Consider the following 12820-nt stretch of genomic DNA (forward strand, 5'->3'; position numbering starts at 1 on the left):
ATTTAATATACTTTCTCATTTTTTTCTTTTTTCTTATTATTATAAAGAAAATTCAAATGAAGTTTGTAAGCAAAACTTACATAGCTGTATCTAAATCCCCTCCAGTTTACTTGACTGTGCTTCTCTAATACTACTGTATTTTACTTGTGTTAATTTGAAAATGGTTGGGGATATACTTTGTCCCATTGTATCCTTTTAACTCAGTTCAGCATTTCCTTCAGGTCTTTCTGGACTCAACTTTTAAATCTCTTCTTGTCCTTAAATGTTTCGTATCTCCTATATGAGCGTTAAAATATTTTTATATGAGTGTTAAAAAGTATTTTTTTTAGTCTCAGATTTCTACGGTTCTATTCTTATTTTTAAAATTATTGCAGTGTATTTTCTGTATGCTTGTTCTCTGAACTTTGACTTGTGGTTTTTTTTTTTAGTTTCAAATCTTAATTTTTAAAGTTTGCTAATAATATAAGACAAGTGGTTTTAAAGAGTGATGTTTTTTGGTCATTCAGCACTTTCCTCCCTGATGGAGAAAATGTGAGTTTTTGAAGGTTGAGCCTTCAAACCTTTTTCAAAAGTTTAGGAGATAACTTTATTTTTTTAGATTGTATCCTGTACCACATTTTTTTTTTGAGCCAGGAACCAAATTAGTTTTTAGAGTCTATGCAATTTATAAAGTTAAGTAAACTGTGATATTTCCCCTCATATTTTTAAAGAATTGGTGAAAATACTGTTGTCTTTGATTATTATCAAATGCTGTAATTTGGCAGTCTGCAGAACTAATGTATACAGACTTTACATGATTTAGTTCTCTTGTGATATTAAAAATTTAAATCTAAGGTAGTAGAACATTAGTTGCTGCTCCCCAAAATGTAGTGGATTATTTTGCTGTGGCATTTAAAATGCATTAGAGGTAATTAAGTAAATTACGGTATATCCATACAGTTGGATACCATATGCATTTATTTTTGTGTTTTGGGAATAGCATATTTGTTTTATGTATTGACTGTTTTGTATTAGGTTCATTCGATCCTTTTGGTGTTTATTATGAAAGTAATTCATTGATGAATATACTCAGTCTAGGAAATTCGATTTTGGCCAGGAATGGGGTCTTGATCAGTCTGGTAAGCTAGTTAAATGAATGTTTCTTAAGGGAATTTCTACTGCAATGTGGTCTGTACTTCAAATATGACTGTCGTATTTAGGAGATGGTATTTACACACATAAAAATATGTGTGACTTGTAGTTGAAATGAAGAGTAATTGAAAGAAAAGATGCCTGATAGTTAAAATGATCAAGAAAGACTTCCTGGAGAAGTTTTAAGTTGTGATAAAAGCTTTTCTTTTCTTTTTTTTTTTTTTTAAAGCGGGTGCAGTGTGAGCGTAGATAATGTGGGGGAAGGGGAATGGACAAGATACAGGGGAAAAAAGAGTAGCAGGTGTAGTGAAGCTTAGAACTGGGTTTATGTAAGCAAGTGATAGCAGATGCTTATAAAAATTGGAAATGATTATGGAGAACTTTAATATTCAGCTGCAGGAATCAGAGAATGATATAATTGTTCATGTGGATGGACCTTTAGGAACAATTTTACAATGAATAATTTTACAGAAATGGAAACAAGCTTGTACTTAATCTTGTAGGCAATAGAGCATCATTTGAAGATTTTTGAGTTAGGCCGTTTGAAATTGGGAAATACATATTTGGTCTTCAATCCTGTTTTCAGACATACAACTCCTAAAATTCTTAGAAACTCCAAAGTGATGTCTGTTTGAGTGCTAATGGGATGACTGTTGGCTGGCAGCCCCTAGGTAACTTCAAGATGGGGCTGGTCACTTGAAAGACCGAGGCATGATTAGTGAGTTGGGACTTCCAGCCCCACCCTCCAACCACTGGGGCTGAAGGTTAAGTTGATGAACAATGGTTTAATCAATCCTGTCTGCACTGAAGCCTTTATAAAAACCCCAAAGGACGGGATTTGGAGAGCTTTCAGATAGCCGAACACGTGGAGGTTCTGGGAGGGTGGTACGCTCGAGAGGGTGTGGAACGTCCACGTCTCTTCCCACACACCTCACCCTGTGTGTGTCTTTATCTGTATGCTTTGTAGTATTATTTATAATAAACCAGCTAATGTGTTTCTCTGAGTTTTGTGAGCCACTTTAGCAAATTAATTGAACTCAAAGAGTTCATCTTCAAGCTGGTGAGTCAGAAGTTCCAGAGGCTGGGGCTTGTGACTGGTGTCTGAAGAAGAGGGGCAGTCTTGGGGACTGAACCTTCAACCTGTGAATTCTGATGCTATCTCCAGGTAGATAGTACTGGAATTGAATTGCAGAACACCCAGCTGGTGTCCACTGAAGAACTGATTGCTTTTTTGTTGTTGGGAGAGACCCTGCACACATTTGGTGTTGGGAGAAACCCTCCACACATTTGGTCACGGAAGTCTTCTGTGTTGATTGTTGTGGTGGTGGTGTGAAAGCAGAGGAAAAAACAATTTGAGCATTGGTTTTTAGGTATATTATTCTCTTGTCCTTTGTAGGAGTTCTAGAGTTGAAAATACTGTTTTGTCCTGTTTTAGGGTATTGTTGGATATAGCAACTTGAATTGCAGTGGTGACAAATAAGAGTAAAAGTAGAGAGATTAATATATGGGATCAGACCAAGGAATAGTTAGGTGTTAATAATTCACTAAGTATTGGTCAGATAGTAGTAGGCTTTTAGATAGAGTGTTTTAGTTCAACAGTTTTAGACTGCCTTGTATTAAACAAGTTTTTATTTTCGTATAGTATACTAGTCAGTTCCATTTGTCCACTGGGAAGGTATTAAACTATACTGGATGGGAAGGAGAGCACCTAACATAGTAGGAGCAGTGTTAATAGTGGCTTGGTGGCATGAAATGGGTTGGAGTGTTGAGAAATTGTCAGCTGTTTTTATGGTTAAGGAGTTTAATGTGGTGTCAGGGCAGCTGGGAGAGGTCCGAGGCCAAATAATAAATGGACTTTTTTGTGTACCTTACAAGGAAATTTTTGTTTTGTTTTGTTTTGTTTTAAAAAACATGGACAGTGGGGAACTGTTGAAGAGGTTAGTCAGTAGACCAATATCAGTTTTTTTTTTTTTTTTTTTAAAACAGGTTACGGTTTCCCCTTATTTTTGATGATTTACTCTATTTGGCACACCCTTTTTTTTTTTTTTTTTGAGATTTAGTCTTGCTCAGTCACCCAGGCTGGAATACAGTGGCATGATCTTGGCTCACCGAAACCTCCGTCTCATGGGTTCAAGCAATTCTCCTGCCTCACGTTCCTGAGTAGCTGGGATTACAGGCGCCTGCCACTACGCCCTGCTAATTCTTGTATTTTAATAGAGATGGGGTTTCCCATGTTGGTCAAGCTGGTCTCGAACTCTTTACCTTAAGTGATCGTCTCTCCTCGGCCTTGGCACACTCAGTTCTTGAACTTAATTTAGAGGCTAAAATATTCCCCAAAGATATTATTTATTTTTTTGTTTATTTTGTGAGACAGAGTCTCATTCTGTCTCCCAGGCTGGAGTGCAATGGTGTGATCTCGGCTCACTGCAACCTCCACCTCCTAAGTTCAAGCGATTCTCTTCCCTCAGCCTCCCAAGTAGCTGGGATTACAGGTGTCCACCGCCACGCCTGGCTAATTTTGTATTTTTAGTAGAGTTGGGGGTTTACTCATGTTGGTCAGGCTGGTCTTGAACTCATGTCCTCAAGTAATCCACCTGCCTCAGCCTCCCAAAGTGCTGGGATTACAGGCACGAGCCGCTGCTCACAGCCTAATTTCTTTAGTTTTAGTAGCGAGGGTGTTTCACCATGTGGGCCAGGCTGGTCTCAAACCTCTGTAGCCCAGTAAGTTTTTTTGTTTTTTTTTCCATTTTATCTTAGAAAAAAAGATTCTACAGATATTAAGAGTCCAAGAATGTCACAGCAATTACCTGTCTGCTATTTAGCAGTGAGTTTGAATATGGAATAAAATAAAATGTTATATTCTCTTTAAAGCCTGCTTGTAGTTAATAGCTTTTCCCACATAGCTAAAAAGTGTCCAGCTATCTCCTAAGTAGCCCCCACATACTGCTTGTCAGAGCTCAGCTTTTATAATTTCTGATCCTTATTTATGTTGTTGTTATTTTGTTAGAAGAATATAGGCCAAATCTGCTGTGACAAAACATTAAATATTTAATTTGGTATGAAATGATGTACAGTGAAAAAAATCTCCCTCTCATTTCTGTTCATCACCTCCCCAGTTCCCTTTTTTGGAGACAACCAAAATTATTCTTGTATAGTCTTCTAGAGATATCTTGTGCCTATACAAAATATTTTATATGTTTTTACTCCTCCCCATTACTTTTATACAGATATACCATACTTGATACATTGTTCTGTGTCTTTGTTCAATTAGTAATACATTTTGGAAATTGTTTCATATCGCTGTACTAAGAGCTTCCTCAGTCTGTGTTTTGTAGCTGCATAATGTTCCATAGTATAAACTTAGCATATTTCAATAGTTTCCAGTTTGATTGTTATTTCCAGTCTTTTGCTGTTAGAAGCAAGATTGTAGCTAATGACCTTGGTTGTATATTATTTCACATATATTCCTGAAGGATCAATTTCTTGAAGTGGAATTTCTTTTCAAAAGCTCTAGGCATTTATAATTTTGATACAATTGTGAAAGTGTGGTTAAATGAAGTGAAACTATGGAGTTTGGTATAGTATTTACCTACGATGGAATCTCACTTCATAACAAATGAAATTCCATTTACATTTGAAATAAATGTATAAATTCCAATACATTTGAAATAAATGTATAATTGCTAAAATATTAGTGAAATCTTTATAAATTATTTTGTTTTGCAGGTATACAAAACTAGGATATGCTGGAAATACAGAACCACAGTTTATCATCCCTTCCTGTAAGTATTTCTTTTAAGCCACAAATGAGCTGATTTAAAATATCTCCTTCCCTTATAATTTAAGTAAAAGAAGTAATCAGTTCTGAAGTCCTGTAAGATTTAGTCCTTTAAAAACATGATTTGCTGAGTTCTTAAGTGTAGCCTCATTTTCGTACCTCTGACCATTCATTTCAGCTTTCTGTTTAGCTCCCCATTTGCCTTGTCTACCAAATATCTCTTTTTAAAGAAAAAGAGAAATGAACTGATAATAAAACAGTACCCCCATTTTTAGGGTGATATTGTAGTTAATAGTATGTGGGTATAACTAATTATCAAGTAGTCTGTTCCTCATCATGTACCTATGAAGACTGTCCTTTGGTTTGTGGATATGACTACTTTTTGCAAGGCCTATATCTGTTGACATCCTCACTGAGTGTCCATGTTTCAAAATAAGGATGGAAGGACAGTATCTCACCTTTAGAGATGTTGACCTCAACTATTTTCTAATATCCTATAACCATACTGTTGTATATTATGTCTTTAGAGTATTTTTGTTTTATCCTGTTTCTGTTAATCTTGCTTAAGCTGACCATTAACTTTCAGTAGTTTTAAAAAAATATTCTGACATTGGTTTGTTAGTGCTCTTGTTTGTTAGCATAGATCTGTTCCTCGATGAACATAGTTTTACACTTTTGACTTGCAAACAGTTCATGTTTTTTGTACATAATACAGTAATACTTCTGATCTATTTGTCTTACATCCAAATTAAAACTTTTGCATACCAAATGACAAACCTTTTGAGCCATTGCTTGATGATTCTCACTCCTACATATTTTAATTTTGAGAGTGTCACTAATTTTTCACAGTCTTATTTATGTGACTGAATTTTTTGTATTTCATTGTTACTCATTTATGAAAATAAGAAAATGGAGAAATGAATATGTAGAGAGTAATGAAAGCAGTGTATGTTTCAGAATCAGTGAGGTTGAGAATAAGATAGGTATTGTTATGCTTTGCCAAAAACTGGATCTTTAGTGTCTCTTGAGTATTCATTGGACACAAGAGGTCAACTGTTGTGTCATTTGTGTAGTAAGAACAAAATTAAATGTGTAACATTAAAGAAATAACACTGGCCGGGTGCGGTGGCTCAACTCCTGTAATCTCAGCACTTTGGGAGACCGAGGCAGGCGAATCACGAGGTCAGGAGTTCGAGACCAGCCTGACCAACATGTTGAAACCTGTGTCTACTAAAAATACAAAAATTAGCCATGCATAGTGGTGTGCACATGTAATCCCAGCTGCTCAGGAGGCTGAGGCAGGAGAATCACTTGAACCCGGGAGGTGGAGGTTGCAGTGAGCTGAGACCATGCCACTGCATTCCAGGCTGGGTGACAGAGCAAGACTCAGTCTCAAAAAAAAAAATAAATAAATAAAATAAAAAATAAAAAATAGAAATACACTGTCAAAATTGCACCTAAAAAGGGAAATGTTTTTAGGTTTTTATCCACTCCTCACTTTCTAGAAACAAACTTACTTGACTTTTGCGTTTCTCATATTTTGATACACTTTTCTAGAAATCGATGATGTAAGAACTTAGGCTACTACTTAAATCTAATAGTTTTTTAAAACCCAGAATGGATTTTAGGTGATACTGATGAAACAGCTCATTCATGTGAGTCTAGTTACCTTTATTATTACCTTTTAAATATTTTATTCATGCATGTTTGTTGTCTGCTGAAAATGAAGAACAGGTTTGCTTTTCTTCATAGTTTTTCCCACATTTATATGTCAATACATTGATTGTTTTTTTTTTGTCTGTTTTAAGAATTCAGTGATACATGTTGGCTTTATTGCTGACTAATGTAGAGGTACTTCTTTGGGCTAGTACTTGACTTTAGTTGTATTTCAGTTTAGTGTTAGACCATTGTGTATGTACTTACTGGTTTCTTTAAGCTACCGTAACAAAGTACCAAAACCTAGTTGGCTGAAAACCACAGAAACTTACAATTCTGGAGTCCAGAAGTACAAAATCAATGCGGCAGCAGGATCGTGGTATTGCTGGTGTCTTCTAGCTTCTGAGGTTTCCTCAGGATCCTTGGCTGGTAGATGCATCACTCCAGTCACACGGCTGTCTTCTTGCTGTGTGTCTTTAAATCATCATCCTTCTGTGTGTCTGTGTTCAAATTTTCCCTTTCTGTGAGGACACTAGTCATATTGGATTAGGGGCCACCTTGATAATCTCGTTTTAACTGAGAAGACCCTGTTTCCAAACATAGTTACATTCTGAGGTACTGGGGGTTAGGACTTCAACATATCTTTTTGGGGGTGCACAATTCAACCTGTAACAATGCTGATGGCTTTTAACCTTTTGTGTATAATCTTTTGTTATGATTGTTTCAGGAGACTACTAAAGTTATTTCTGCCATCTTAGCAAAATTGGTTTTGGTTATAGTCTTAAATGGCTGTGTTAACTTTTTATTGGAGGCCTACATAATCTTGATTGTTTGAACCATTGGATTTCATCGCTGTTGAATTCATTTTTTATTTTATCTCTCTGCCAAAATGTGAAGTCTTTGCTGTGACTTGTTGCAGTATGTTAAAAATTCGTTTGCCTGGTATAAGAAAGTTTTTGATTCTTGAGTGTGTTTTCTTATCCAGTTTTAATGCTGCAGGTACAGTGTTTATAATTAGCAGATAAAGACATTGCCACTATCTTTTACTGATGAGTATTGATATTTGATCTGGAAAGCCTATGCGACTGGTTCCAGGCTTTTTTTTTGTATACATGTATATTTATTTTTAGGAAATTTATAGTGAGCCACCCGGATGTCTATGTACATTATAAGTAAATTGCTAGAAAGAATTTCTGGCATTTAAAAGGACTAGATGGTGGATTTAAAATGTTTTTTCTTCCAGTTATTTTCTGCCCACTTTCTTAAGGATATAGCTGTTACTAAATGAAAGTAACAGTTGCATGCCAGATCAGTGTAAGTGCATTCAGACAATTATTTTGAATGAAGAACTGAACTTGAAGGATGCATACATTTATAACTTAATCTAAAAATACATAACAAGTTTTAGCTTTGAAACTGTATGCTGGATTTCTGAAATTATTTAAGGATATTGTTGTGGGTTTTACCTAAATGAATTCAGATTTCCTTTTGTGTGTGTAGTTTAACAGATCTGTATTACATTTAAATTACTAGACCACAGTAGTAATTACTATTACTAGACCCAATCAGTATTACTAGACCCAATAGTGATAGGGTAGAGATATAAAGAAAGTTGAAAAAATTATCCTTGAAGTTTTTTTCTCATTTGTGTTTTTCAGTTTTTTTTTTCCAGTTGTTCATCAAGCATATGTGGACTTGGTGGGATTACAGTTTTACTCAGAATCTAAAGAGGATTTTTATAATTTAAGAAATATATATTTGAAACATTCACACAGATTTTTTTTTTTTTTTTGGCTTTTTGCATTTGAGTCCTTGTCTCTGAGTGGGAGTTGAGGTTTCATTGTGTAAAATGAATTTTGTCACTAGTTTCTTATGATTTTTGTGAATTAGTTTGACAATTTAAATATGCTAGGTCATGTTTTACTTTGTAACACTTTGTAATGGAAGAAGTGTAAGGTAAAAGTTTGTCTCATTTGAAGAAGATGAATTATTTGACATATCTTACTTATTTTAAAGGTATTGCTATTAAGGAGTCAGCAAAAGTGGGTGATCAAGCTCAGAGGAGGGTGATGAAAGGTGTTGATGACCTAGACTTCTTCATTGGTGATGAAGCAATAGAAAAACCTACATATGCAACAAAGGTATGTTTTCATGATTTGTATAAATAACATTTTCAAAAATTAGTTTGTTCAATGCTTGTGCCCTCTGGAATACACTCTATAATAGATCTTATTAATATCCTCAAACCTCTTCTCAGTAGAAATTTCTTTTTCCCTGTGGCATCCTTCCCTGTTGCTTTGACTTTGCTTTTTTTTTCTTTTTCTTTTTTTATAACCCCTAGGAGGAAAAATTTAGCCCTTTCAAATGAGCAGTTATTATTTTTCCACACCCACTGGATCTCATGGCTCTCAATAAAATTAGCTTTACTTCCACATTGCTACTTCTGCAAACATTTTTTCCACGTCTTTATTCAAACCTATACCATTTTTCTCTTTTTTTAAGCTTATGCCATCTGTAAGTGCTGTTCTGTTTCTCCCTCTTTTTCTTTTTCCCTTTTTCTTTTTTACCCTTTTCCTTCCCTCTTTTATTTGAAGTGTAAGTATGTAAGTGTTAATTATATAGTTTGAAGAATTTTTATGACTAATCACAACAGGTAGAGATACAGAACAAATCTAGTAACCTTGAAGCTTTCCTTGTACTTGTTCACACAGTCACTACTCCAATCCCGCAAATAAATAAATGCTATTCTGACCTTTATCATCTTATTTTTTGACATTGACTTTGTCTGGTTTGTAAATATCCTCCTTTGTACTTCTTCCCTTCTCATAATTTATTTATTAATGAACAACTAATAAATACTTTGTAAAATACTTTGCCAAGTATCATGAGTAAAATGGTGTATAAGAAAAATAATTCCCCTGAGTTCAAGGCTATTATAATGCGGTGGACTTCAAGACTATTATAATGTGGTGGAAGACATTGAAGAAATAATTACAAGTGTGTTGGGGATTAGAAAAAGGGAAACATACACAAAGTGCTCTGGACATGTATTACAGGAGTAGCTAACCTAGTGTGGGGATTCAGGAATGTCCTCGAGGAGTAAATCTTTAAGCTGAGGCTTGAAGAATAAAATAGGAGTTAGCTGCTGAGGTAGGCAGGCTGAGTTGTTTTAGGTAGAGAAACCAATATATGAAGAGGCTTTACTTATATGAGGGAGACTAGAAATGCATGACCAATATGCCTGAAGCATGGAGAATGAGGTAGAAAGAAGTGAGGAGGCTGGATAGGTAGGCCAGGAAAGAGCACTGTGTAAGTGTTGTGAGACCATGCTAAAGAATTTGAACCCTATCCTATAGGTAACATTAATGAATATACCTAGAGGAATAATTTTTGCGCTTAAAGTGCAAATATTGGAATCTACCTGTTTGAACTTGAATCCTGTCTATGCTAATTTCTAACTTTGTGATATCATTCAGTGACTTAATCTTTCTTAATTTTGATTTCTTCGTCTGTAAAATGGAGATGTTATTAGTACTTCAGGATTTTTTTTCTTTTTTCTTTTCTTTTCTTTTCTTTTTTAACGCAGAGCCTCACTTTGTTACCCAGGCTAGAGTTCAATGGCGTGAACATGACTCACTGCAGCCTTGATAGCCCAGGCTCAAGTGATCCTCCTACCTCAGCCTCCCAAATAGCTTGGACTACAGATGCATGCCACCAGGCCCGGCTAATTTTTTGTATTTTTGGTAGAGATGGGATTTCATCATGTTGACTGGTCTTGAACTCCTGGGCTCAAACAATTTGTCCCCTTGGCCTGCCAAAGTACTGGGATTATAAATGTGAGTCACCACGGCTGGCCCAGGATTGTTAAAAGGCTTAAGGAGATGTGTATAAAGAAATTGTTATACTCTACTGCTTTGAACGTAATGATTACTCTGTATATGTTGGCTATTTTTACTTATAAAAGATTACTCAGGCCACATAGCAATGGAGAGAAATTATTTGGGTAAGATAAGCATGATTCTGGGGAAACCAGATAATTGACTATTGCTGTAGTCTAAGCAAGAGATATTAGTGACGGCAGTAGGAATAGAAAGAGATGGAAATTGTGTATGTGCAATCACACATGCAGACATTTAACTTTTATTGTAGAAAACTTCACATGTCAAAGAAGAGAAAATAATATCATGAACCCCTGTGTGCGTACACACAACTTTGGCGGTTATCATCTTTGGACAATCTCATTTTGTCTATAATCTTTCCACCCCCAGCCTCCAATTATTTTGAAGTAAATTGTATATACTATTTCACTTACAAATATTTAACTCTTAAATATGAAGACTTCTAAAAAAGAAAATTGTGACACCTTAATTTAGTGTGCAGTTTCTTTACGTGATATCTAGTTATTGCTTAAATTTCTTTGATTATTTTCTATATTGGTTATTCTGTTTGAATCAGCATTAAAATGTGGTCTACTCACTGGGTTTAGTTGATAAATCTCTTAAGTCTCTTTTTATCTGTAGGTTCTTTTCCCTGTGTGTTATGTTTCTTTTCTTTTTTGTTCTTGCCGTTTATTTATGGAAAAAAACTTGGAAGTCTTGTAAACTTTCCTATATTGTAGGGATTCTGATTATTACGTCCTCATTGGGTCATGTAACACGGTACCCTACTTCCTATATTTACTTTTTGTTCTTGTAAATGGTAGTTAAATAAAAGTCTGATTAGATTTATAGGACATTTTTGTTTGTTTTGACAAGGGGAAAACAGTGGATAATTAAAGAGTAACAGGGCAGCGTGATTAATGGGATATTGGTGATAAGCTAGATGTATCAATTGAGGGTAATTCCCAGCTCTGAGATAATCTTTTTATCCCTTATCTGCTGAAATTGAGAAATTTAAAGGAGAAACATCTAAAAATTATTTTATTTTTTTGAGACAGTGTCTCACTTTGTTACTCAGGTTGCAGTGCAGTGGCACAATCACAGCTCACTGCAGCCTCAAACTTCTGGACTCAAGAGATTTTCACACTTCAGCTTCCTGAGTAGCTGGGACCACAGGCGTGTGCCATCGTGTCTCACTAATTTATTTTATTTTTGTTTTTGAGATGGAGTCTTGCTCTATCTCCCAGGCTGGAGTGCAGTGGCATGGTGTCACCTCACTGCAACCTCCACCTCCTGGGTTCAAGCGATTCTCCTGCCTCGGCGTCCTGAGTAGCTGGGATTACAGGCATGTGCCACCACGCCCGACTAATTTTTTGTGTTTTTAGTAGAGATGGGGTTTCACCATTTGGCCAGGCTGGCCTTGAACTCCTGACTTTAGGTGATCTGCCCACCTTGGCCTCCCAAAGTGCTGGGATTACAGGTGTGAGCCACTGCATCCGGCCTTCTATTTTATTTTTTGTAGAAGCAGGGTCGCCTTCTGTTGCCCATGCTGGTCTCAAACTCCTGGGCTCAAGTGACCCTCCCACGTTGGCCTCCCAAAGTGTGGGATTACAGGCATGAGCCACTGCACCTGGCTTTTGAAAAATTTTTACTTGTCATATAATAATTGTACATATTTATGGAGTACGTATTGATGTTTTGATATGTACAATGTTTAGTGATCAAGTCAATTTAAGTAGCATATTTACCTCAAACATTTATTTTTTGTGTTGAGAATACTCAGAATTCTCTGTTCTATCTAAAAATATATAATACATTAACTGTAGTCGTCCTATAGTGCTATAGAACACTAGAACTTATTCTTCCTATCCAGCTGTAATTTTGTATCCTTTATTCAAGCTCTCCCTATTCCCTTCTTTCCCCTCCCCTTTCCAGCCTCTAGTAACCACTTTTCTACTCTCTACTTACATGAAATCAATTTTTTTAAGCTTTTGCACATGAATGAGAACATGCAATATTTATCTTTTAGGTCCTGGCTTATTTCACTTAATGTCTTCTTAGCTCATCTGTGTTGCCAGGAATGACAGGATTTCACTCTTATTTTATGGCTGAATAGTATTGTGCATATATACTGCACATATGGACACTGAGATTGATTTTATATTTTGACTGTTGTGAAGAGTGCTGCAATAAACATGAGGGTGCAGGTATCTCTGATATAGTAATTTATTTTCCTTTGGGTATATATCCAATATTAGGATGGCTGGATCATATGGTAGTTCTATTTGTGGTTTTTTGAGGAGCCTCTGTACTATGCTTTATAGTGGCTTTACCTGTTAACATTCCCTCCACAGTATATATGAGTTCCCTTTTCTCC

At 35.7% G+C, this 12820-nt stretch overlaps 1 protein-coding gene across 3 annotated transcripts in view; it reads left to right on the forward strand.

Annotated features, from left to right (window-relative positions):
• The window catches only part of ACTR3 (ARP3 actin-related protein 3 homolog (yeast)), a 124112-nt gene that overhangs the window by 19208 nt on the left and 92084 nt on the right, over positions 1–12820 (forward strand). For 2 of the 3 annotated variants that reach the window (XM_011970307.1, XM_011970308.1), the window contains 2 exons: positions 4858–4913; positions 8582–8706. In XM_011970307.1, coding sequence (XP_011825697.1) covers positions 4858–4913; positions 8582–8706 — 181 coding nt within the window. The remainder of the gene's footprint in view (positions 1–4857; positions 4914–8581; positions 8707–12820) is intronic. The other variant, XM_011970309.1, reaches the window with a different exon arrangement.

This window comes from Mandrillus leucophaeus, unplaced genomic scaffold (assembly GCF_000951045.1).
Source record: "Mandrillus leucophaeus isolate KB7577 unplaced genomic scaffold, Mleu.le_1.0 Scaffold94, whole genome shotgun sequence".
NCBI classification, from domain to species: Eukaryota; Metazoa; Chordata; class Mammalia; order Primates; family Cercopithecidae; genus Mandrillus; species Mandrillus leucophaeus.